The 26,376-nt window shown below is 35.9% G+C and overlaps 1 protein-coding gene across 1 annotated transcript; it reads left to right on the forward strand.

The window, feature by feature from the left end:
- Positions 1-9,993: 9,993 nt before the first annotated feature.
- On the forward strand, positions 9,994-25,697 carry LOC122008256 (chaperone protein ClpC1, chloroplastic-like). Its single transcript, XM_042563933.1, has 10 exons — positions 9,994-10,127; positions 20,078-20,680; positions 21,555-21,670; positions 21,748-21,870; positions 21,956-22,141; positions 22,302-22,517; positions 22,590-22,807; positions 23,532-23,607; positions 23,722-23,811; positions 24,100-25,697. The coding sequence occupies exons 2-10, from the start codon at positions 20,116-20,118 to the stop codon at positions 25,276-25,278; spliced, it is 2,769 nt and encodes a 922-aa protein (XP_042419867.1). The 5' UTR covers positions 9,994-10,127; positions 20,078-20,115; the 3' UTR covers positions 25,279-25,697.
- Positions 25,698-26,376: the final 679 nt, after the last annotated feature.

A 26,376-nucleotide genomic window follows, 5' to 3' on the forward strand; every position in this document is an offset into this window, starting at 1 on the left:
TTCCCTAAATTTAAAGAACTACTATTCATAAAATGTATATTTAGGAAATGAGTAGGGTACCTGATGTGGATGTTTTTTTAATGTAAAATGTAAAATTTAAGGTAAAAGTTTAGTTTAGGGTAATTGATGTGAATGCTCTAATAGTACGATAAATAATTTTTTAGAGAGCCAAGGATTATTTATTATACTATTAATTTCTACACCATTAATTCTATCCCATCTTTCAAATTTTCTATCACACTATTAATCCCTAACACAATTAATCCTATCCCATAATCTAAACGGAGCCTTAGTTTTTACTTGATTCATTATATCTAGATATTAGTGTAAGGTCTATAGTCGTTGATCGCTTTTATTAATTAATCCATTAATAATTTCTTTCTCTTTTGAGAAAGAAATTCATTCTTTACAAATTGAGGAATGAAACTGAATTTAAAGTATACAGACGATTGATCTTGTTTGGAAGCTGAGTCGAAAAGAGGGAGTCAGTGACGAGGATAAGGACGTTGACGAAAAGGGGGCTTGGATCTAGGGTAGGGCTGCAAATGATTCGAGCCGGCTCGAAAAATATTCGATTCGTATTCGAATTTATCGTGTTCGAGCCGAACTCGAACATGTTCGAACTTTTTTTCGAGCTGAACTCGAGCCCAAATTATATTATTCAAGTCGTTCGTGAGCCGCTCGCAAGCCTTAATATTTATTAATATAAGTTAAATATATATTAAATAAATTTCGAGTCTTTCGAACTTATTTTCGAGCAATAATTTGAATAGTTCGCGAACATGTTCGAATATTTCGAGCCGAACTCGAACCCGAGCCCTAATTCGAACCAAACTCGAACCAGACATTTTAAAATTTTCAAACTTCGAATCGAGCTCGAACTCGAATATACCTAGTTCGAGCCGAATTCGAGTCTTACATTTTTCTATATATTCGGCTCGATTCGATTCGTTTGCACCCCTAATCTAGGGCCTACAGGAGCATTGCAGGCCTTTCCACCTTCCAACGGAGCAGAGTGGGAGTGAATGAAAGTCATCGATGATACCCACGAGCCTGCGTACACGCAAAGAGATCACATAGGAGTGTTAGAGCAAGAACCAGGGAAGAGACCTCTGGCGTAGGTCCTCGACGTTCAAGTCAAAAGTAGCACAAGTGAAAAGTGCAGATAGAAGATGAATAGTAGTATTATAGTAGATGTGTATGTGTGTGCGTAACAAACCAATGGAGATGACCTCCCTTTTTATACTGCTTCTCATAACCTCCGTAATAATGAGGCATCAGAAAATGTTAGGTGTAGGGTATGTTGAGTGATGGATGAAGTGCGGTGGATTCACATTGGGTAGAGAAAAGTTCCGCATTATGCATGTGACCGAGTATTAGAATATTCCTTAACGAATAATCGTTATTCTCTAACAAGTTGTTGTAATTTCCTAACAATATTGTCTCCTGACAATAATCTGACTTGTGCGGGGGGCCGACTAGGAGTTGATGAGGGAGGTGCCCAGGAGAAATGAGAGGACTGAGTCCTGGGGCCCGACCATCAAGGAAGCCGATAGAGAGTTGACTGGAGCGGCGCTCAGGAGAAGTGAGGGGACTGAACCCTGAGAGCCCAACCAGCTAAGAAATCGATTGGGAGTGGCATGGGCGGTGCCCGGGAGAAGTGAGGTGGTTAGGCCTTGGGGGTCTGACCAGCTAAGAAACCGAGCAAGAGTTGACTTGAGTGGTGCCTAGGAGAAGTGAGGGGGCTGAGCCCTGGGAGCCCGACCAACTAAAAAATTAATCGGGAGTTGATTGGAGTAGTGCCCAGGAGAAGTGAAGAGACTAAGTCCTGGGACCGACCAACTAAGAAACTGACCGAGAGTATATTGAGAGCATGCTTATGAGGTGGGAGAGCCAAGTCCTAGAGGAACTTCTAGACTTTGGCTGTTGCTTCCCTTTTTGGACTAGGTCAGGAACTTCCCATCCTTGATTATCACCTCTTCTTGATTTTGACCGTCGCATCACCTTGACTATTAACTTCCCCATATTACCAGGGCCCTCCATATACGCCATGTCAACGATAAAATAAAATACAATTATACTGACAAAATAAAGGTCCTGAGTCAAGCACGGTTGTCGGAGTAGTAATATGGTGTAGCATCAACATTTTGGATCGAGGCAAGAGCACACGAACCTAAGCAATTGATATATGAAGTCTTTGTTTGAGGCTTTCTTTTATAGTCATGGATTAGTCTACTGATCACCTCAAAAATCAGATCTAAATATGATTGATCGGTTTACCGATTCAGCCAACCATTAGTATCTTCCCCCCATGTCAGCTCCTCAAAGTTGATCTTCCACCACGTCAACATTGTCATTCTTATCTTTGATCACACATTATGCCACATAAGCCAGTTATACCTTATCTACATGCCACGTCAGCCAGATTATCTTTATCCTATACCACATCAGTCATTCAAGACTTATCCTGTCCACATCAGATATCACGTCAGCACACAAGCCATCTCAACTGACACCTCCGCATTTGATCGACCAAACCTAGCCATTCAATCTATCGATTAGGTTGTTCAGTCTATCGATTGAGTTGATTAGTCTACCGAATCATTTGGTCTACCGATTGGACCGATTAGTACCAATTTCTACAACATAGAATAATTAGCATAGAATATGATAATTAACACATAATAAAGTTTGACAATTACGTTAACTGTTCTCGACTTCGGAATTTGAGTGAACCCCTTTAGTCAAACTGCCACCTAAGGTTGTTCTAATAATGAGGACTTATCCGTACATGTTCTTTTTAGAAGAACCACTTTATTCCAAGAGCTTATGACAACTTACCATTAGCTAAACATCCGATCCTCCAAATATGTTTGGGCTTCCGTTGCTCAACATTTGATCATTTAACACACATGACTTTTCTTCTAACTTAATGTATGATCCTCGTTGGCCCATCAAGTCCATATTGCTAGATGTCTAGTCCACTAATCCATCTAGGTTTCCACTCTTGGTGTCCTTGATATGCTAATATTTTCTTGCCTACTATCCAATTCAGCTGATCTATTATGGTTTTCACTTGCTTAGTATCCAGTAAACTTGACCTGCTAGGGTTTTCTTAGCTAAGTTATTTGTATACTTGATTAAGTCGTTAAATCATAATTAAACTTAACTTTGAACTTTTATTAATATCAAAAACTCATATTCAATTATATGATACTTCCTATACCAACATTCTTCACTTCATCTCCTCGCACCTCTTAAGATCATCTCAACACCATTGACATCTCCATTATCATTTTAACGTCTCCTCTTTAATCCACATCTATATTTTCCTCCTTTATGTTGTCGTTGTCTCATGTTTGAGCAAGGAGGAGTTTAAGTGAAACAAGTGACTAGAAAGGTGGACTTATCGTATCTCAAAGAAGAGTGATCACATTAACAATGTCTTAATTGTTAGATTGTCAAGGTCGAAAGAAAGGTGTTTCTAGTCAGAGGCGAAGGGATATTGACTAGAAGCATTATCATCACCACTTCAGCCTTTGTCAATAATGATATAATAATTCTTAAGATGAGGTTATGAGTATTTGTTAGAAGCCTAAATCAAATTGCACTGTTTATGTCCAAGGGATGGGTCAACTCTTTGCCGAGTTGTCTCTAGTCATCTTCTTTGATGGATCAGCTATTGTCCTTTAATCAAGTCAGTGTTTGGTGGGTCAAACTTTAATGGATTAGGTGTTAATGAGTCAGTGATTGATTTGCCGACGTTAGCGAGTCAATAGGGGTCAAGTTTGTAGTCGGTAGTCGATAGTCGATGAGTTGATTTGATATCCTTCGAAATCTAGCAAACGAGGGACTTATCCTCTCTGGAATGGTTTAACATGAGGTTAAAGGAGAGCCACGGCCCACCTTGGTGTGATTGCTCTGACACTTAAGTCGGAATTGGAGAAACGAATAAACAGATCAAATGAATGGATAAATAATAGAGGAATAGTAGTTTCTCATATGAGTGTGCATACCTTTTATAGAGCAAATACCTTTTATAGAGAATGAAAAAACCTAACTCTTCATTATTTGACACCCTTTAACTCCAACAACTATGATTCTTCATTATCTGATGTTCTTTAATTCTACGATTGTGACTCTTTATATGAACAGAGGAATTCCTTACCTAGTTTCTAGCATAATTTCAAATAAGTGACTAACTTTCACACCTGTAACCGCTGCCTCTATCTGTATTTATAATTGACACACATTTCCCTTGTCATTCACATTTGTACTAAAAAAAACAGCACAAATTGCTTATATGAGGTTTCTTCCATAATCAATATACCTCTTGCTCTGTCGAGTCTGAGTTCTATCTGAATGATCTACTAGATTAGACTATCTTCTGACTTAGATGATGTTGTATAAATGATGCTCATATATCTCCATAATGATGTAATATTATTCATTTTGGATTTAAACTCTCATGACTTTACTCTTGGGCTATTCCCAAAAAGTTCATTTCAATGGAGATATCATATATCCTTTTAAACTCATGATTTTTATCAAATATTTCTAATGTGAAACTTTGATTGAACCCTAACAATCCTCCTCTCAAACGAAGGACCATAATTATTCTCATGATCCGGACCTCCCCGTGAGCATCTGATCACCCTGACCTGCTCTGGACCTCCCTGCAAGCATTCACATCCGGTCACCTTGATCTGCTTTGGGCTTTTCCGTGAGCATCGGGTCACCTTGACCTACTCACCTCTCCACAAGTATCCGACCACCCTGACTTGCTCCAGGCCTCCCCGCAAGCATCCAGTTATTCTTACCTGCTCCGGGCCTCCTGCGAGTATCCGATCACCTTGACCTATTTCGGGACCTTTTTGCAAGTATCCAGTCATCCTGACCTGCTCCGGGCCTCCTCACGAGTATCTGATCACTTGACTTGCTTCGGGGCCTTCCCGCAAGCATTCGATCCACCTAACCTCCCACCTTCAACTTCGTTCAAGGTCACCTCATATGGTATCTGGTCTGGACCATAACTCTGATACCATTTGTTGTGCAAAGGATGACCGTATATCTCCACAATGACATGATATTATCCAATTTAGGCCTAAACCCTTATGATTTTGCTCTTGGGCTCTCCCTAAAAGATCTCATACCAATGAAAATATCCTACATCCTTTTAAACTCATGATTTTTATCAAATCTTTTCAATATGAAACTTTGATTGAACCAACAAATAAATTCTCATATTTCCTACTAGTCTATTTCTAAGCTCAGCCAAGTGACCCCAAGTAACATCGAGTTTGAATGATCTACTAGATCAAACTACCTTCTAACTCAGATGAATTCTCATACTTCCTACTAGTCAAGGGCGGAGCCAGGTTATAGTTTACTCGGGCTGTAGCTCGGAGGCCGATGACATCGAATCTCGAATTTACAGTGGAAAACAAATGGAAAACACGAGAAAAAAAGGAATTAGCCCGGGACGACGGCGTCGAAGTTGACGACTATTGCTCACAATCTGGAATCAGCCTGGATAGATCACCCGGGCTGGCTAATCTCGAATTTACAGTGGAAAACAAATGGAAAACACGAGAAAAAAGAGGAATTAACTCGGGACGACGGCGTCGGAATTGACAGTCATTGCTCACAATCTGGAATTAGCTCGGATAAATCACCCGGCCTGGCTCCGCCATTGCTACTAGTCTACTTCTAGGCTTGGCCGAGTGACGCTAAGAAATGTTGAGCCCCTTATTAAGTAGACGAGACAACCTTGAATACTACCAAATTCCTTTCAAACATTCTGACTTCTCCTAAAACAAACCTGACTTCATTAGATTATAAGTTTGAATACCACTTATGAGCTCAACCGACTCCCATCACTTTTAACCCAGTTGAAAAGGTGCCACGTATAGTCTACTTTAACCAAGTCAAAACCAAGTCAAGGGCTTCCCACATGGAGTCTAGGTTGACTAAGTCAATATTACTAATCTCCTCATAATACATACTTGGAAGCCGAAATCAAACTACATTATTAGAATTTAAAATTAAATTACTTTAATCTCCATCAAGTCAAATTTGATTGGATTATACAATGACTAATTAATTATCACATGAATTAAATTGTTTAGTACGTGTATTTGTTTATTTTTGAACTTCTTTTATCATAGCTACATAAGTTATAAGTTAAATGTAGCATGAAAAAATATATAAGAGAAAATAAAATAAAATTTCTTCCTTAACTATATTTCTTCCTTCCATTGTCAAATATTACATCTTCATCATATTTGACACAGAAATGTTTCTAGAAATATCATATTATAGTAACAACTTCTGAGATTAATCTATTTTTATTGAGAATAAATTATAAAGCAAGTTATATATATTAAAATGATTAAGACATGGTGAAGCACATGATGATGATAATGCATACGACAAGGAACTGCCAAGAATTAAAATGACGGTTTTACTAAATCTGCCAATAAAATAAGCCCCTTGAAATAAGTGAAAAAAAGAACCTCACTTCTTAAACAGTTTGGTTCGTCTTGATCCTATTTTCTCGTCTTCTGTTTTCTTTTATCTCTTTTCCAATGCGTACGCGACATGCAGTAACTTACTCTGCGACTCCGGAAACAACAAAAATGTTACTGCAAGTTGGTGCATGCATGAGAGGTCAAATGCTCCATGTGGTGGTATGTGTATAGCAACAAAACGAGGTCAGTCGTATTCATGCCAAGGAAAATAAAGCTGCGTGCTCGTGTCGAATTGATGGAGCGAGGAGGAAGCAGCCATGCCAAGTCCTTTTCATTACGCTGTGCTACTAGCTCAGTAAAACTTGGCCAATTACACTTCAAGGGCTTGATCATACATCCACTCCCTCAATCTGCATAATATTACTTTTGTACTTCCGTGTTCATCCTGAGAAGACGGATTGATGAGGAAGTTAGGACAAACGTATTCGTCTTTTGTCATCAATAATATTACTTTTGTAGCTAGCTTGTCGATTTCCCAGCTGAATTCATATTATTTCACACAAGAATACAATGCAAAAGTAAAAAGAAAAAAATGCATATATATTCTGGAAATCATTGAAGCACATGAGACCTAAAACAATAGGCTTTATGATTATCATCTCATTTCTTTTCATAAACAGGAATAAGAAACCATCATACGTTCACCTTCTTGGGATTTGACAGTGACACGAGCAGTCATGATTTCAGCGCCTGTCGTTTGAAAGATCAGTAAAAAATAAATTTAAATCTAAACGTTTTAATAAAAAATTTAAAATATATATGAATCTTTATAATAAATTAAACACTAGTCTTTGAATTAATAAGGACCACATCTGCCAGTCTCGTTAATTTCCTAAACAGTAAATGGTTGGATCAAGAGCTTCACATCATCATCTTCTGCCCTGGTAAATGGGCAAGAACGACGGCACTGAGTGAAAGTGAGAGAGACGATCGCTGTTCTTTAACGGCCGTATGAAGCGAAGGGAAGAGACGAGAAGAGGTCCCAATTAGCCTCCCTCATTGATGGCTGGTCGGACAAACAAAGAGACAAAGCAGAGAAGATGAGAGAGAAAGGGGGGGCTGCCAAATGGTGCAGGATGGGAATCAATTGGAGAGAGAGAGCCCAAGACTCTCGTGACTGCTGCCTCCATCCAACCTAACTACTATTCCAATGTCTTTTCCTTCATGCAACGCACAATCTCGGACACACACTTCTTCTTCCTTCCTCTGCTCGACTAGTGTTGATGATCACTAATGGTTCGTCGTTGTCCACCGGATTGCTGCATGCATGAAGTTCTCTTCAGCATTAATCTCTGTGCTCTTCAGATTGCGTGTCAGATGCATAGAACCAACAATTAAAGGAAAAAAAAAAAAAATTAAAGCTAGGGAATTAAATAGACGAGTACGAGTGATAGTTTCAGCATGCAGCGATTAATTAAAGCGCTACAAATGGAACTACCACAGAATGCATGAATAAAACTGTATGCTACATATATCTCTTTATATGTCCACAGCATATATGCATCGAGCTAGTACATGATGTTTTAGTTGAGGATGAGCATCGACTGAACGTTCTCGTACCGCGCACCTCTCACTCACAAGTCACAACACTATCCCTCTCTCTTCAATGCTGAGTGCCTGCCCCGGCCCTCCTATGTTTCCTTCAATGTTCATGCCATGCAAATCACGGAGACCTTAATTAAAGGTGTGCATGCACGGCAACACCATTGTACTTTGAACTGAAATAAGTAAGCAGAAGTGATGGGGTAAAATTACCGGCATATCATTAATTTGGCCCCACACGAGGCATCCTTTTTGGTAAAATAAAAAATATTAAAATATAATAATATTTCATATATAATAATTTTGATTTAATTAGAGAATATATATATATATATATATTAGTAGCTATGATTATAATTATTATAATATTATTGAAATAAGAGTTTTTTTTTGGATGAAGAATAGAATGAATTGTCCTTTTAGTATTTAAAAAAAAAAGAAAATACCCTTTTGATGATAAAGAAAATAAAGGACATCGAGAACAGAAAAACTCCAAATCAACAAATTCAATTAATAGAAGATCCAATGAGAAATACTATAAAATATTATCCTATTATTTTTTCTATTGAATATTTTATGTAATTTTGTGCGACTTGTCGTGAATTTATTTCTGCCACCACTCCCCCAGTTCAAATCTATTATCCTCAAATTTTTCTGTCTCCGTGTTTTTTACTGATCGAACGGACCAGATTACATCTTAAGTCATCATGACATCCTTAAGATGTGTGCAGTATCATCGTGATGTGCAAGACATCCTTGAGAATTGAGATATAATCTGATCCGTTCGATCGGCAAGGGGACATGAAGACAGAGAAATTTTGAGACAGAGGATTTGAACTCCCACTCCCCTATACTCTGGGACAACTTATCTCCGTAAAATTGTTAAATAACCCTAATTCGCTAAAGACTCGTGTTAGGTTAACACTATTAGAAGACTGTAATAGCCAATTTTTTTTTGATCTTAATTAACGATGGGATACAGAAATTCCAATGTTATTTTTTTCATTTTAATTTAATTTAATTTTTAAAATCAGTCATTATTTTACAACTAATTTTTAAAGTTGATTAAAAAATAACCACATATTAAAAATTTTGATTGTTAATTTTTTAATTATCTTATTCTAATTTGTAACCTAGTTAACAACAAAATAAAATTTGATTGTAAATAAAGACCGATTAATTTTTTTTTATCAAGCAAATGATATTCTGTTACTATTTTTCTTTATTTTATTATTTTTTTTATCTGCAGCTATCGAGTTTTAACTGGATCCTTATTTTGCTACCCAATTCAATTATAATTAGTTACGTGATAGTGACTAATTAGAAATTTTGATTATTATTTTTTCACTTTACTTTAATTTTTAATCTGATTGAAATTAAAATTTTCAATAATAAATTAAAGACAAACTAAAATATTTCGTTCCTAACTTTTTTTATTATTATTATTTTTTTATTCTTTATCATTAGCCTCAATTGTGTCCTCATGAGGCAGCGGACCCAACAAAACAACTCATTGAAATGTAATTCATTTTATCATTTTAAAATTGTTGACCTATAAATTTTTTAAAAAGTATTTGATATATTTTTTTTAAAAATTATTTACCTATAATTGTTTTTTAAAAAATTATTTACTTACGTAAATGTTTTTGCAGCCCACTCAATGTCTGGTCCAATTCCAATAGAACCCGGTCCAAACATTGAACTCGTCCAGGCCGAACTTTGAGCCCAGCAGCTTTATTAGCGAGGATCTCCACCGTTAAACTCTCTGGAGCGAATCTCGAGAACACCAAACTCAGTAATGTATTCTACCTCCCGTGGGTTTCGTGTTCCGCACGAATCAAGAAGCACGTATTGATACCGTAAAGAGATCTGGGTTCGTCTATTAACGAATTACCGGGAAGGTGCATATCGGGTATGAAATCTTAAGTAGGAAAACGAATTGCCAATGCCGTATGCAGTAGGTCTTAGTCCACCTGCTCTCCATTTCTATTTATCGCGCCTCCTCCTCCTCCTCCTACGCCGCCGCCTCCTCTCTCCCTCTCCTACGATTCGCAGGTAGATCTATTGTGTTGTTCTTACTGATCTAATTTATTTTAATTGTTCATCGAATGGTTTGTATCCTATGCTTTGCGGTTGAATTCATTTTAAGGTTTTGATCCCATTTTGATTCGCAGAATGTTCTTTATTATCCTTGATAGATCCGTGGATTAGATATCCAGGTTGTTGTTTTGAATGCAAGAATTTATTCTCTGTATTGCCTCGTAAGATGTAGCTCACACGAGAAGAAAAATGCGCATTGAAATTCAAGTATCTGGTTGGATTGGGAGGCTCGGAATTTGGTGTTTTGATATCATATGAGAGACTAAGATACCTGCCTCAAAGAGGAACAACTTTTTTATGCATAGGATTTTGAGTATACCTACCTAGCGCTGCGAATACCCCTATCCGCAGTTGCTTGATAGTTCTGGGTTTATTCTTTCATTGTTGTCTCTGCTAAATGGTGCGTTCTGATATTAAGTATAAGTTGGCAAAAGGTTATATAAGATGGTACAGTGAACTATCGCTTGCAATCTTGGTTCCTCATTAACGTATTCATGTCTGACTAACATTATGGAAAAAACTGTGTACGCTCTTATACCTATATTTGATCATTACAGCTCTGAAGAAATTACACATTACAACTAATTAATCCAATACCTTCAGCACTCCTCAAACTGGTGCATAAATACTTTCTATATCTAACTTGTGATCCAACAACCACCACTAAGCCTTATACCACTAGGTGGAGTCGGCTATATGGATCCTTTTACAACATTGAGTTCTATCTCCTACTTAAATACATTTTATTTTGTTTTATTGTTGTTAACCAAATTTTTTTGGTCTTCCTCTTTCTTGTTTGATATGTGTGTTTGTTATTGTTGTTAACTAAGTCTTTTTGGTCTTCCTCTTCCTTGTTTGATATATGTGTTTGTCATAGTTACGCATTGTCTAATGGAGCATTTATTGGTCATCTAAGTATATGCTCGTACCATCTTAAAAGTGCCTCTTGGAGTTTTCTCTCAATAGATGCAACTCCGACTTTCTCTCTAATGCTCTCATTTCTTATTCTGTCTATCCTCATATGTCCACACATTCACCTTAACATCCTCATCTCTGCAACTCTAATTTTTTGCTCATGTGCTTGAGTTATAGCCAAGGTTCTAAAATTCGCTAGGCGCTAGTCGGGCGGCGGACCAGCGCCTAGCGCCTAGCGCCTAGGCCGCCTAGGCGGGGACTAGGCGGCGCTAGGCGGATTCCTCAGTATTCCTTGTTTCATGTGGACTGTGGATAATGCCATATACAAATCTAAATGTTGTCTTAAACAATTTCATAGCAATGGAGATCTAACTATGTATGCTGAAATAAATACATACTTTCCAATACCAAAAAATGAAAAACTATAAAAGAAAATTAATAGTTTTGTGCAAAGGAAATATACTAGACTTAGTAAATATGAGTTAAAAAAAAACAGTTAAACAATAGAACATGCAGTAAGTTATCATAATCATATAGCAAACAGTAGAACATTGGAAAATAGTAGCAATAGTTCAATTCAAGATTACAATGCATTGTAAATCAGTAACCAGTAACCACTAAGCAAAATATAATTGTTAAATAACGTAAATCATGTCTTAACAAAATGAGTTCAAAATTACACAACTAATAATATCTCATAAACTCGTATTTATTCTGCTTCCTCTTCTCCATAATTTTCAATAACTTGTTCTTCATCGGACACAAACTCAATATCATTATTGTGATCCTCGTCTTCTTCTTGATTCAAAATCATCTTCATGAAGTTCTCTCACTCTAGAGCTTCTTCGGGTTGTAGATTTTCATCCGCTCCACTTGCTTCATCAACCATTTGCCAAGTGAGCCGGAACCTAGTTCAACTTCATCATCTTCCCCACCGTCCACAATCCAACCTTGTGCATTTGAAGCATCTTTTGCAAGAAGGACATCAACATTTCTTTCTTTTTCTCTTTTTTGTTTGTTCAACAATCTAGCATTAAATTGGACAAGTACTAGATTGTTCAACCTGTTGGCATCCAACCTATTTCTTTTCTTTGTATGAATCTAAAAAAACAGAGAAAGTAAATATTATAGTTAGTACCTGAATATAGAGTAGACATTAAAAATTATAACTAATTTAATTAAAGAGTAGATGAAAGTTTAAAACTTACTCCTTCAAATGTACTCCAATTTCTTTCACACCCGGATGAACTTGTAGTTAATGAAAGTATCCTCAATGCCACCCTTAGCAAGTTAGGTGTGTGAGCACCGTATGTACTCCACCATGCACATGGATCAAATGTATCATCATTTTTTCACATGCTTTTGCAGCCAATGTTTTTCCAAACAACCCAGTCTTATTTCTATATTTTGGAAATTCCTTGTTAATAATTGTATCTTGTAGATCTAACTCATTGGCATACAAAGTTTCCATGCATTCAAAAATCTCCATCACGACCTCCTCATAAAGAGCAATAGAACTATCTTTGTAGTAAAAATAAGGATTCAACAAAAAATAGCTATGCAATGATGTATCAAGTCTATCCTTCATTTTGACTCAATAATGACTATGATAGGCTGATAATTTGATTCACGTTATTTTGAGCCACCTTGATATCTTCTTTAGCTTCAAGTAGCTCCCCATATAGAAACCCCATCGATGGCTTTCATCTCCATCTACCAATCGAAGAACTCTTACCAAAGGAGCAAATATTTTCAAACAAAGTGTCACACCATTCCAAAAACTCATGCTCATCATTGTAGAGTAAGCCAATTTTCCTTTGTTTTTGACCATTTACATTTCTCCCACATATCACTTGTAAACATGGCTCTTAAACTAGTTTTTTCAATCAAACTTTGCAATGTGAGGAAATTTGATGCAAACCTGGTAACTCCCGGACTATGTCTCTCTTCTTCGTGAAACTTCTCATCAATGAAAGTCTTATGGTGAGCATAGATGAAAATGGTAAAAGACTTGGATTGCTCAATAACTTTTTTATATCGTGGAAGTTTGCCAATACTTTCAAGCATGAGATTAACCGTGTGAGTTGCACATAAACTCCAAAAAATCCCAGGTCGCTTTTCTCTCATCAATTTAGCTGCAACCATATTGTTGGTGGCATTGTCTGTTACAATATGAATAATATTTTGAGCTCCTACTTGTTCAACACACTTGTCAACATACTCAAAATAAGTTCAGCTGTATGCGCCTCGTCTGAAGACTCCTTAGACTCTAAAAATATAGTACCCTCCTTGCAATTAACATACAAATTTAAGATGTTTCTTCTTTTTCTATCACTCATGATCGAGCATCCATTCTTTGCCCATTCTTCTTCATGTTTCTTCAGCAATTGTTTTGTTCTTTCAACATCAGCTTTCAATAGTGGCTCCCTAAGTTGATATTGAGTTGGAGGCTTGAATCCTGATCCAAATTGACCCACTGCCTCCATTAGTTGCTTGAAGCTATCATTATCGACAGCATTGAATGAGATTCCATTTTCATAAACCCATCTCCCAACATATTGTTGAACTTGTTGAGTTCTCTCTTTGAAAAGAGCCTCATTTATATTTTTTTGGCTAAGCACTTTACTTCCAGGAGCCTGCATTTTCTGGAGCAATTGCCGATGCATATCTATCCATGGGGCCAAGTGGAAGAGGTTTTTTAACTCCATCCATCCCTTCAATTTCAAGACCTTCTTCTTTATCTAGGGAAATAGCCATCTCTGCTTTACAACTTTGTTCTTCCATTATTTTATTCTTCTTTCTGTTCCTCCCTTCTAAAATAGCCTGTTTGCACTTTTGTCTTCTTGAGATGCTTTTCGACAACTAGATACATTTTCAGGTATATTTCCAATGTGCTCCTTTATCCTATACACTCCTCCTGAACTTACATTTAATTTTGTCGAGATTCTTAGGATCAATCAATATTCCAAACTCCCATCCGATGTCATTTGACTTTCTTCTAAGAATTCCGGATTCGGGTTGAGTGACAGATGTTGTCGAAGATGGATTGCTGGCCATTGATAACAGATATAATCTGAAAAAATTATATATATTAATAACTAACAAGACATAACATGATAATAAAATTTAAATATTTAATTATACTATACAGATACAGGCATACAATACAAAATATTTTAATAACATTAAGTCATTAACCAGTCTGAGAATATTTTTTTATATATCTTAATCTAATTAATAAAATTTATTAGATATGTGTTTAAATAAATTAAATTTTAAATATATTTTTTTTTATATTTTTAAATCTGTTTTATACTGTTATATATAATTATAAATTAATATTATTTATTATTTATTGAAATTTTTAAAATTTTAATTTAATTTTCATATTTTTAAAACTGATTTATATAAATTAATAATATTTATTAGAATTTTAATATAATTTTAATATTTATAAATTCGATTAATATAAATTAATAATATATAAAATTTATAAATATGATTTATATAAATTAATAATATGTATTATATTTTTTTAAAATTTAAATATTTTTTAAATCTGAATATCTGATAAATGATAATATTTATTATAAATTTTAAATCTGTTAATATATAAATTAATATTTAATATTATTTATTAAAAAAGTTAAATATATTATTTATATATTAAAATCTGATTAGTGATTATATAAATAATAAATTATAAAATTAATAATGGAATTTTATATATTTAAATTTGTTTTATATAAATTAATAAAATTTATTAAAAAAATAAATCTTAAATATATTTAAATTTTAAAGGAATTGTTTGAATTTATTAAATTAAAAAAAAACAAAAAACGCCGTGAGACTCGCGCGACAGCGCGGACGCCACCAGCGCCTCGCGGGAGGCCTCCGGCGCCGCCGGACGTGTCCGGCGAAGTCCGCCGTTGCTTCCAGCGGCGCCGGAAGCGTCGCGGAAAGCTTCCAGCGTCGCTGGAAGCATCACGCGATGCTGTCGGACGCGTCCGGCGGCTGCGGACGCGTCCGGCGTCGCCGGAGACGTGCCGCGACGATGACTCAACACTGTTCTTTTGTTGATGTATCAAGTCTAAACGTAAAAACTTAAAAACGTAAAAACTTACCGGAGCGACGAAGCCTTCGACGCAACGATGCAGCTACGCAGGAACGATGAGAAGATGAAGCGGCGCTGAGAGACGACGAAGGCGTAAACAGGAAATTTCGAACAAAATACCAAAACAGTGAAACCTAAATAACGTGTCGCGGAGGCCCGACGAGGCCCGCCGAGGCCCGCCGAGAGCCGCCTAGGCGGCGGCGCCTAGGCGGCCGCCTAGCCCGCGTTTTAGAACACTGGTTATAGCCTAACATTCAGCTCGATATAATATAGCAAGCTTAACTACGATTTCGTAGAACTTTACTTTACGGTCACATAAAATACCTGACGCACTCCTCTATTTCAATCATCCTACTTGTATTCTATGTAAAACATCTTTCTCAATTCCTCCATCGTTTTGCAAAAATGATCCTATAGTTAAAGCTCTTGGTTCTGGACAACTCATCATCTTTTATCTTAACAATTATCTCATTACGTTTAATATTGCTAAACTTAAATTTATATTCTGTCTTTATTCTACTAAGCCTAAAATCTTTCCCTTTTAGTGCTTCCCGCCAAAATTCTAGTTTACCATTTACTTCTTCATATGTTTCATCTACCAAAATAATATCATCTGTAAACAACATGTATCACGGTATGTTTTGAATGTGCTTAATGAGTTCGTCCATAATTAATATAAAAAGATAGTGATTTAGAGTTAATCCTTGATGTAACTCTATCTTTATTAGAAAATTTTCAGTTACTTCATCTTAAGTCTTTACTTTGGTTGTTACATCCTTGTATATATCCTTAATTAATTCAATATATGTTATGCTAACACCTCTCTTTTTTACAATTCTCTATATAATTTCTCTTAGAATTCTATTATAAGTATTTTTTAAGTCAATGAATATATCTTATTTTTGCTCTCGATATTTTTCAATTAGTTGTATAAGATGTATAACTTCTATTGTCGACCTGAACTCAAATTGATTTTCGATCACCGTAGTCTCCTTTCTTAATCTTTTTTCTATTATTTTTTTTTTCAAAGTTTTATGGTATGACTCATTAGTTTAATACCCCAATTGTTTGCATAATTTTGCATGTCTCTCTTATTCTTATATAAGGAAACTAGAGTACTTATCCTCCATCAGATATTTTTTTTTATTTTCAATGTCATGTTAAATAATTTTGTAAGTCATTCAATACCTTGTTTTTTTAGACACTTCTATATTTCTATCGGAATATCATCTGGTCCAAGGATTTTTCCATTGTGCATTCCATTTAAAACTTGTTCTACTTCTGATATTTGAATTCTACGATAAAAATTTAAATTTTTATACTCATTTGACCTACTTAAATTACCTAAGTTAGGTTGGTTACCTAAACCTTCATTAAAAAGTTAATGAAAATATCCATTCCACCGCTCTTTTATTTTTCCAACATTTACTAGAATCTATTACATTTATTTTTAATATATTTTATTTAGATAAGATCTCTTGTCTTCCTTTCTTTCACATTAATTATTCTATAAATGTCTCTTTCCCATGCTTTTGTATCTAATTTTTGATATAATCGTTCAAAAGTTTCATTCTTTGCTTCATTCATTACTTTCTTAGCCTCTTTCTCGACGATTGTATTTTTTTTTAAATTTTCCTTGTTCTTTTATATATATATATATATATATATAATTTCTTTTAAGCTGTTCGTTTTTTCCTTCACTTTCTCTTATACTTTCTTATTCCACCACAAAGATTCCTTTTTCGTGGTGCATGTCCCTCAGACTTATCGAGTACACTCTTAGCTACTATTTTTAACTTTGATGTTGTTTTATCCTATGTCGTATTAGAGTCACCATATATTTCATTTAATACTTGTACTCTTACTTCTTAAATATATTTTGCAATCTCATCCTTTAACTTCCACCATTTAATTTTAGAAGTAGTATATATATTTTCTTTCTATTGATATTATGCTTTAGGCGTATATCTAATACTACTAACTTATGTTGGGTAGTTAAACTTTCTCCAAGGATGATCTTGTAATTTTTACAAATCTTTTATCCTTCTTTCTAACTATAAGAAAGTCAATTTGTGATTTATTATTCCCATTTTTGAACGTGACTAAGCGTTCTTCTCTTTTCTTAAAAAATGTATTAGCTAATATAAAGTCATGTTATCGCAAAATCTAATATAGTTTTCACTTCATTTTTCATTTTAAACCCATAACCCCCATATACCCTCTTATATTCCTCATTTTTCACTCCGACATATTCATGTAGATCACCTCATATTAAAATCATTTCATTTGGTGGAATGTTTTATAATACTTCATCTAAGTCGTCTTAAGACCTGGATTTGGTAGTTTCATCTAATCCTACTTACGGTGCATATACGTTAATTATGTTCATAGTTTCTTTCGTCACTATTATCTCAAGGGTTCTTCATTCTTTAACGAACTATCTACCATAATACCCATTCTATTTCTTGCTTTACTCTTTCCTGTGTACCATAATTTAAAACCCGAGTTCTTTATCATCTTTGCCTTTTTGCCTACTCATTTTGTCTCTCGTACATACAAAATACTAATTCTTCTCCTAATCATCGTATCTACTACCTCCATTGATTTACCGGTGAGGGTTTCTATATTTCATTTTCCAAATCTGAGACTATTAGTTTTTCTATCATATTTGTTTTTATCCAACCTATGGTGTGAGAACTCTTGCCTATTTAACATTACACTTAAATTCTCATGGAGATATAGCGGTTCTTTCCGATACGTTATAGTCGGACCCCGCAACATGAACTCTTACACATTTAGCACTATACCTGAGTTTTGGAGATGTAGCGGTCCTTATCGAGATGTTACAGTCGGATTCTATAACGCTTTTTTTCCGGGGAACAACTTATCATTAGCACAATAGTTTAATGGATCTATTTATTGAACATTTACCATAGTGTTAACGCTGGTTGACAACCTAATGGAACTCTCCTCCTTTATCCGGGCTTTGGATCGACCATGACTGATTCGCCATAAGCTTGTGATATGAATTTGAAATGTAGACCAAGATAAGACCATCATAAAGTGAAAATATAATTGGCTCAGACGAAACAATATTTTATTAGTTAAAAAAAACATGCAACCAACTATCCCTTTGACCTTTGATCAAAAAAGTTCTGAAAATAGGCTATGAAGTACACATTCGAAATTCTCTTTGATTTTAATTCTGTTCAAAAAAAGTGAGAATAAGGAAATGAAGAATGGTGCTAAAATGATTTGATATTGTAAAAAAAAAGTCTCTAGAATGAGCTTATCCTAGATGTGGGCCTTGCAACGAAAAAATCACTGAGGATTCTAGGTGAAAGATGGCTAGCATAGTTGAGCCTTGCTAGATTTGGCAAATTGAGCATTTTGTTTTCTGTTCGGGTCTACATAGACTTTTAGGCAGCAAATATGCAACACACATATAAGATAGTGCTGATCTTTGAAAAGGAAAGCAGGAGAAGAAGCAGCAACAACAACAAATAGATGCCTACAAAAGAAGCTAGAGGAAGAGTCAAATCTTGAAAGTAGAAGTGGCTTATGAGAAGTGGAAGAATAATAAATCTGGTTCAAAAGCTTAAATGGGATTCTACCCTAAAACTGTTATTTGCTGTCAGAAGCATCCCATTCAAAGGGTAGAGTTAGTGAATCTGTTGTAAGAAGAGGATGTGAAGGTTAAGGTCGTCAACAAGTTGTTGGCAGTGCTGGGCGTTTGTAGATCTTTCATTCATGGTCTCCTATGGAGAGTTGGGGGTGGACACCACAAGTGAAACATTCCTCCCAATGGCTGCATATGGATTGGATCCATTGAAGAAGGGATTGTCGTTGGAAGATTTCAAATTCAGATGCTTCAAATTAGTGTCGACTCACATTCAACAGGGAAAGAGGAGCCACAAGAGGAGTGTGTGGTTGTGGGGATGATGTTCTCTTGCAGAGCTGGTCAGTTATAGTTCTTCATTTGGAGAAGAACACACAAAGAAGGGATTCTCCACATAGAGGAGGTCTCACATCATAAGACAATGTCATCGGTTGCAAGACAGGACTTATCTGGGATGTTGCAAGACCAGCGAGGTGCTCTTGGAGGACTGGTGCAACTTAATCATATAAAGGTGTCAATAAGGGCTTAGTTGTTTGAAGGAGGTTACCTCTACGTCCTTGCCTTAGAGAATAATAGTGGCGAAAAGATTGCAACATACTTGAGGCAAATCACCACAAAAAAGATCTTTGATGCCATGGACAAAGATGGAATGTGGGCACAGACCAGGGGAATCTGGCATAGGCCATTGAAATCGTTGGCCTCCTATGGGGAGTATTGTTGAAGAAAATCCTAAAGTTGGAAGGGGGCTTTACTACCATATAAAGTTTGGAGAAGGAAATATTGCATTGCCTTGACAAGAAAACCATTACATGAATATATAAAACTCAAGATAAAATCATATACTTAGAAGTACTAATGCAGGACGAAACCCACCATAAAGAATGACAAAGTCACTATTTTCAACAATTTGAAATAAGACTATCATTTTTTTTTTATCTTCCATGTATCACATAGTTTGCATATAAGATCAAACTACAGATAATATATTTTTTTTCTTATACACCTATCTGTTCTTTTGTTAAAAGTCTTGTCCAAGTCAACTGTGTCCTCATCGTGTCACCATGCTACGTCTTACTTGCAAAATTATGATCATCCAATTGATCTATTTGATAGTGCAGATTTTCTCTTAGATATGGATTTCAATCTTGAATGCCTAGGATTCTATACTACCTAGTTTTTGTGGCATGCTATCTGAATCGTCAATCTCTGGATATGATGTGTCCTAATACATGTGTTTGACATTGTTACTGCCTGTAGGTAGAGGATCCAAGGGTATTTTTTTCTTCTCAGGAGAGATGGCTGGTTCTTTGTTTCAATCAGCAATTCTTCCTGCTGTTGCAGTGAACAAGGGTCAAACTCAGCTTCTAGGCTCTGGAAATGCTAAAAGGAGTGTCCAAATGATGTGTTATCAGAGAAGACCTGTACTTCAATTGCAAGGCTTTGCAGGCTTGAGAAGAATAGATACCCTTGGCTCCTCGTCAAGATATAAACATGATTTCTGTTCGATGGTTTCAAGATATATATCTTATCCCCAGAGGAAAGCCAGTGGAGGAGCTGCTAAGGCTATGTTTGAGCGTTTTACAGAGAAGGCAATTAAAGTAATAATGCTTGCTCAAGAAGAGGCAAGACGGTTAGGCCACAATTTTGTTGGGACAGAACAAATATTGTTGGGCCTTATTGGTGAAGGGACAGGAATTGCTGCAAAAGTTTTAAAATCAATGGGAATTAATCTTAAAGATGCCAGGGTGGAAGTGGAAAAGATTATTGGAAGAGGAAGTGGCTTTGTTGCTGTTGAGATACCTTTTACACCTCGTGCAAAACGTGTGTTAGAACTCTCTTTAGAGGAAGCCCGTCAACTTGGTATGTTTGAAATTTTCAGTTATAGAGCTTTATTGTAGAGCTTAATTCAGAATTCGTTTTCCTCAGATTTATCTACATCTATTTAAAAAAAATGCCAATTTCAGCTATCTGGAGCTTTTTTTACTCAAATTTGGCCACATTTTTTTTTGTAAAAAGATATGCTAATTTCAGCGTCTGCTAGTACATTCATCTACTTTCCATTTCAAGTTTCAATCACTTGTTCAATACATTTGTGCTTCTTTTGTTTCATGCAGCTTCTGATATTCTAATAATGTGATTTCTGAAGTGAATAGAATGCAGCATTATACTGCTAGCATGACCGAAAGTAGAATATGACAATGCCACCTACTTCAAATCAGCAAAGAGCTAACTAGATAGAAGCATTCTATTTTTCTGGATCACTTTATCCCAGGATGTATTAATATCTCATTTGCACTGAACCATATTTGTAATGACCTAGATGTTGGTCATTCATAATTTTTGTTGAACATAAATGACATCTTACACATTGGACCACTAATGGTATTCTCTTTGTTGTTGTTTTAGTATTTGTTTATGCAATATTGAGTATTTCAGTCATTTAACATATCAAGACCTTCCATATATACCATACCACCTGTACAACTATCAAAGCATTAAAATCTCTGGTTTATTCCCAAGTTTTTCTTTTTGCCATGATTGCCATTTCCATCAGGTCATAATATTGCATAGTTTATTATTGGTTCTCAAGTGCTTTGTTTTTTTTCCTATTTATCACCCTGAAGAATGCATGAGTTCATGTTCTTTGACCTTCTCTTGTTTCTTTGTCTTTTTCCTTCTTTTTTTGTCCTTTTTGTTTAAGTTGAAGTAAATGATCCATGTTGTTGAATTGCAGGTCATAACTATATTGGGTCTGAGCACCTGCTTCTTGGGCTCCTTCGTGAGGGTGAAGGTGTAGCTGCTCGTGTGCTTGAGAGTCTTGGAGCCGATCCAAGTAACATACGTACCCAGGTAACTTATTATTTAAGTTGGTTTTGAATTAATGCAAGATTAGTATTGAAGCAATTTTGAGCTTTATTATTGAATAGGTTATTCGAATGGTTGGAGAAAGCACTGAAGCTGTTGGTGCTGGGGTAGGTGGAGGAAGCAGTGGCAATAAGATGCCCACACTTGAGGAGTATGGAACTAATTTGACAAAGTTGGCAGAGGAGGTAATCTTGGATCATCAACTTATTAATGCGCTTGCTAATTATTACCATCAACATGGAACATCTGAGCTACTTGGTAACTCTTCAGGGAAAGTTAGATCCTGTTGTTGGGAGGAAAGATCAAATAGAGCGAGTCACACAAATTCTGGGTAGGCGTACAAAGAATAATCCCTGCCTAATTGGGGAGCCTGGTGTTGGAAAGACAGCCATTGCAGAAGGACTTGCTCAGCGCATTGCCAATGGAGATGTTCCAGAAACAATTGAAGGAAAACAGGTGTTTTACTTACTCATTACTTCATTTTTATATTTTCATAAGAGGTTGAAATCATTGAACAGCCCAGAAGTACTTCTAGACAGCTATTGGATCACCACTTTCTATCATTCTGCACATATAAATCTATCACATATAATTTACTTTCAATTTTGTAATCTAGGTGATTACACTTGATATGGGGCTTCTTGTTGCTGGTACGAAATATCGTGGAGAATTTGAAGAAAGGTTAAAGAAGTTGATGGAAGAAATTAAACAAAGTGATGAAATCATACTATTTATCGATGAGGTGCACACATTAATTGGAGCAGGAGCAGCAGAGGGTGCCATAGATGCTGCTAATATCTTAAAACCAGCTCTTGCAAGAGGTGAATTGCAGGTATGTCTGTATTCCCCAATTTGTTATTTAACTTGTACTTTCTATTGTAATTCAGTATCAACTTTGTTTCAGTGCATTGGAGCCACAACGCTTGATGAATACAGAAAACATATAGAGAAGGATCCTGCTTTGGAAAGACGATTTCAGCCTGTCAAAGTTCCAGAACCAACAGTGGATGAAACAATACAGATACTTAGAGGACTTCGCGAAAGATACGAGATTCATCACAAACTTCATTATTCTGATGAGGCTTTAGTTGCTGCTGCTGAGTTGTCCCATCAGTACATTAGGTTTGTGAATCGTATTTTAATACCACCCTTTTTATTGTAGATGCTACACATTATACTACTCTCTGATTCTGTTTATTGGAAGCTGACCTACACAAAACTTTGCAGTTTTCTATGTTTTTTTTATTGTTCCTCTCTGATTGTTAAATGGGTAAAATGCTGTTTACCTATGATCATTTGGTCAATTATTGCTGTGTTTTTTTGCCCTTTGGAGTGATTTAATTTAAGTAACTGTAAACTATTGTAGAATTTGCATCTTTAGGAAGAGTTTGCACCATGTAACTTGATGTGGTTATCTACCATTCAGAACACTTGGTATTGCAATGAATCTTACTGTCTTGTTCTAGACAATGTTTCCGAGTTAGGGCCATGTTTAATGTGCTCTGCCCAACAACTCCCTCTAATAACCTTCCTCTGCCTTGTTCTGCTCCTGGAAATTAGCCATCTTCTATGCTGTTCATATTGTGTTTGGAACATCATTCAAGATCTCTTTTTGTTTAACTATGCTATTTTCATATTGTCTGTCAAACTTTTGGTTGTTCTTTATCTTGTTATCTCTGTATTCTGCCAAGTTTTTTGATTATCATCCTCTTGTTTTTACCAAATGAATGGCTCTGAGAAGTAAAAACATTATTATTTCCAAGTGATTCTTTATATCACACTATTAGTGATTGTTACAGTTATTCTTATTTCTCTTTATTTCTTATGCATTCTGCTTCGTATTTAGTGATCGTTTCCTTCCTGATAAAGCAATCGACTTGATTGATGAAGCTGGATCTCGTGTTAGGCTTTGCCATGCACAGGTAAGCTATTACATTATCTAACCTATATATATATATATATATATATATATATATATATATATATATATATATATATATATATATAGGTAAGCAATCGACTTTTTTTTTTTACAGCTTCCAGAGGAGGCCAAGGAACTGGATAAAGAACTTAGGCAGATCACTAAAGAAAAGAATGAAGCAGTCCGTGGCCAAGATTTTGAAAAGGTACCATTTCCTGGATATTGTCCGAGGTGTTGAAAGTTAACTATGTTGCATAGAAAAATACCAGTTTGATGACCTGGTTGTTATGTTATAAGCAAATATCATCCATGAATGATCTCTAGCACAGAATAACAAATAACATCGGATACATAGTTATGCATTCTCACCAAATTGCTTGCTTTATTTTATTTTATTAATTTTAATTATCTGTTGTTTTATTGTGAACCTGTAAGCTAATCATGTATTTCTGAACCTAAATTGCCTTTATATTCCTACACTGTGTTTTTTCAGGCAGGAGAACTGCGTGACAGAGAGATGGAGTTGAAGGCCCAGATTTCAGCTCTGATTGACAAAGGCAAAGAAATAAGCAAAGCAGAGAGTGAGGCTGGTGATGCTGGTCCTATTGTAACAGAATCAGACATCCAACACATTGTGTCTTCATGGACTGGAATTCCTGTGGAGAAAGTCTCAAGTGATGAGAGTGACCGCCTTCTCAAGATGGAAGAAACTCTCCATACACGTGTTATTGGCCAGGATGAGGCTGTCAAAGCCATAAGCCGTGCCATTCGTAGGGCTCGTGTGGGTCTTAAGAATCCCAATCGTCCAATTGCCAGTTTCATATTTTCTGGTCCAACTGGTGTTGGTAAATCAGAATTGGCAAAGGCCCTAGCTTCTTATTATTTTGGATCTGAGGATGCCATGATCCGGCTTGACATGAGTGAGTTCATGGAGAGGCATACTGTCTCAAAGCTCATTGGCTCACCCCCTGGTTATGTTGGTTACACTGAGGGTGGTCAGCTCACCGAAGCAGTTCGCCGTCGCCCCTACACTGTTGTCCTATTTGATGAGATAGAAAAAGCTCACCCTGACGTCTTCAACATGATGCTCCAGATTCTGGAAGATGGGAGGTTGACAGACAGTAAAGGGCGGACGGTGGACTTTAAGAACACCCTCTTAATTATGACCTCCAATATTGGAAGCAGTGTGATTGAGAAGGGAGGACGTAGGATTGGATTCGACCTTGACTATGATGAAAAGGACAGCAGTTACAGCCGAATAAAAAGCCTTGTCACAGAAGAGTTAAAGCAATACTTCCGCCCAGAATTTCTCAATCGGCTTGATGAAATGATAGTCTTCAGACAGCTAACCAAACTGGAGGTCAAGGAGATTGCTGATATAATGCTCAAGGAAGTCTTCGACAGGCTGAAAGCCAAGGATATAGAACTACAAGTGACAGAGAGATTCAAGGAAAGGGTGGTGGATGAAGGTTACAACCCAAGTTACGGAGCTAGGCCGCTGAGAAGAGCTATAATGAGGCTCCTGGAGGATAGCTTGGCTGAGAAAATGCTGGGTGGGGAGATCAAGGAGGGAGACTCAGCTATTATGGATGTCGACTCTGATGGCAATGTGGCCGTCCTGAATGGTGGGAGCGGCTTGCCTGAATCAGTGCCCCCATCTGTTCCTGTATAGATATCTTGAGGCTGAATTGCTTGTTTTGGGACCACACAAGTAGCTTCTACATCTCAACTTAATAATATTTAGTGTCTTATCTTTGTTTACAAAATTCAGGCCCACTCATATCCTTGGATATTTACAAGGAAATCAAGTAGATATTTTTAAGTGGGTTTGGAAGATATGCGGACTGAGGCCAGACTTAGATGATTCTGTAGACAAAATTGCTAGACATTCTTTGTTGCTCTGGTACTTTTTACACTATGGTTTTCTTGTCCGAGTCTACTTGCCCCATATGTAAACACAAAGTGTTCTAACCTGCCAGCAAAGGTGATTTGACCGCCTAAATGGATTGTGTAATGTGAGATTAAGTTATGTTTTCTTGGATTATCAATTTAAGGTTCTAATATTCAATGGAATGTTTATATATGTTTGTATATATTAATTCTTCTGGGCGAATCTGAATATCTTTTAGTTTTTTTTATATATTTAAGGTATTTTTGATAATTTATATGTATTTTTATATATTTTAGTTTGTTTAGGATATTTTTAGAAGAAGCTATTGATTAATAAAAATTTGTGTCCATGTCGTTGTTTTCTTAAACATTGAGTGGTTTATCTCCTAATGTTTTATAGAATTAATAGAATTTAGGTCATTTTAATAGAATTAATAGTTATTTGTTACTTCAGGTAGTAATAAACAAAATTGATCTTACGAAGTCAGTTATTGTCTTCTTTAAGAATGATTAGTTTTATTTTTTTATATTTTTTATGATATCTGAAGGTGAATTTTCTCTACTATGAGAAGAATAATGTAGAAGGATTCGAATATCCTTTTATTATTTTTAATAATTTGTGAGTTTTTTTAAATATTTAGGGTATTTTGGATAATTTATATATATATAGGATTTTTTAAATTTTGAGTTTATTAATAATTTTTTTAAGAGATTTTTTTTTTTTTTTAATTTCTACCTTAGGATTTGAAGTTTATATAGAAGACCTTCTCAATTCCATGTGACGTGGCGACAATATAAATGACCACTTCAATCCGAGTGGCGCCCAACGTCGAGCTGCTCACCTCTATGCCACAAGGTGAGAGAACCTTCAACGAACTCT

This window comes from Zingiber officinale, chromosome 8A (assembly GCF_018446385.1).
Source record: "Zingiber officinale cultivar Zhangliang chromosome 8A, Zo_v1.1, whole genome shotgun sequence".
NCBI lineage: Eukaryota > Viridiplantae > Streptophyta > Magnoliopsida > Zingiberales > Zingiberaceae > Zingiber > Zingiber officinale.

What these genes read in the sequence shown, in the direction of transcription:
- LOC122008256 (XM_042563933.1), top strand. Translation starts at nt 20,116, where the DNA reads ATGGCTGGTTCTTTGTTTCAATCAGCAATTCTTCCTGCTGTTGCAGTG. An exon ending in CAAGTAACATACGTACCCAG is followed by an intron (nt 21,671 to 21,747) that starts GTAACTTATTAT and finishes ATTATTGAATAG; the next exon opens with GTTATTCGAATGGTTGGAGA. An exon ending in GTGGCCAAGATTTTGAAAAG is followed by an intron (nt 23,812 to 24,099) that starts GTACCATTTCCT and finishes GTGTTTTTTCAG; the next exon opens with GCAGGAGAACTGCGTGACAG.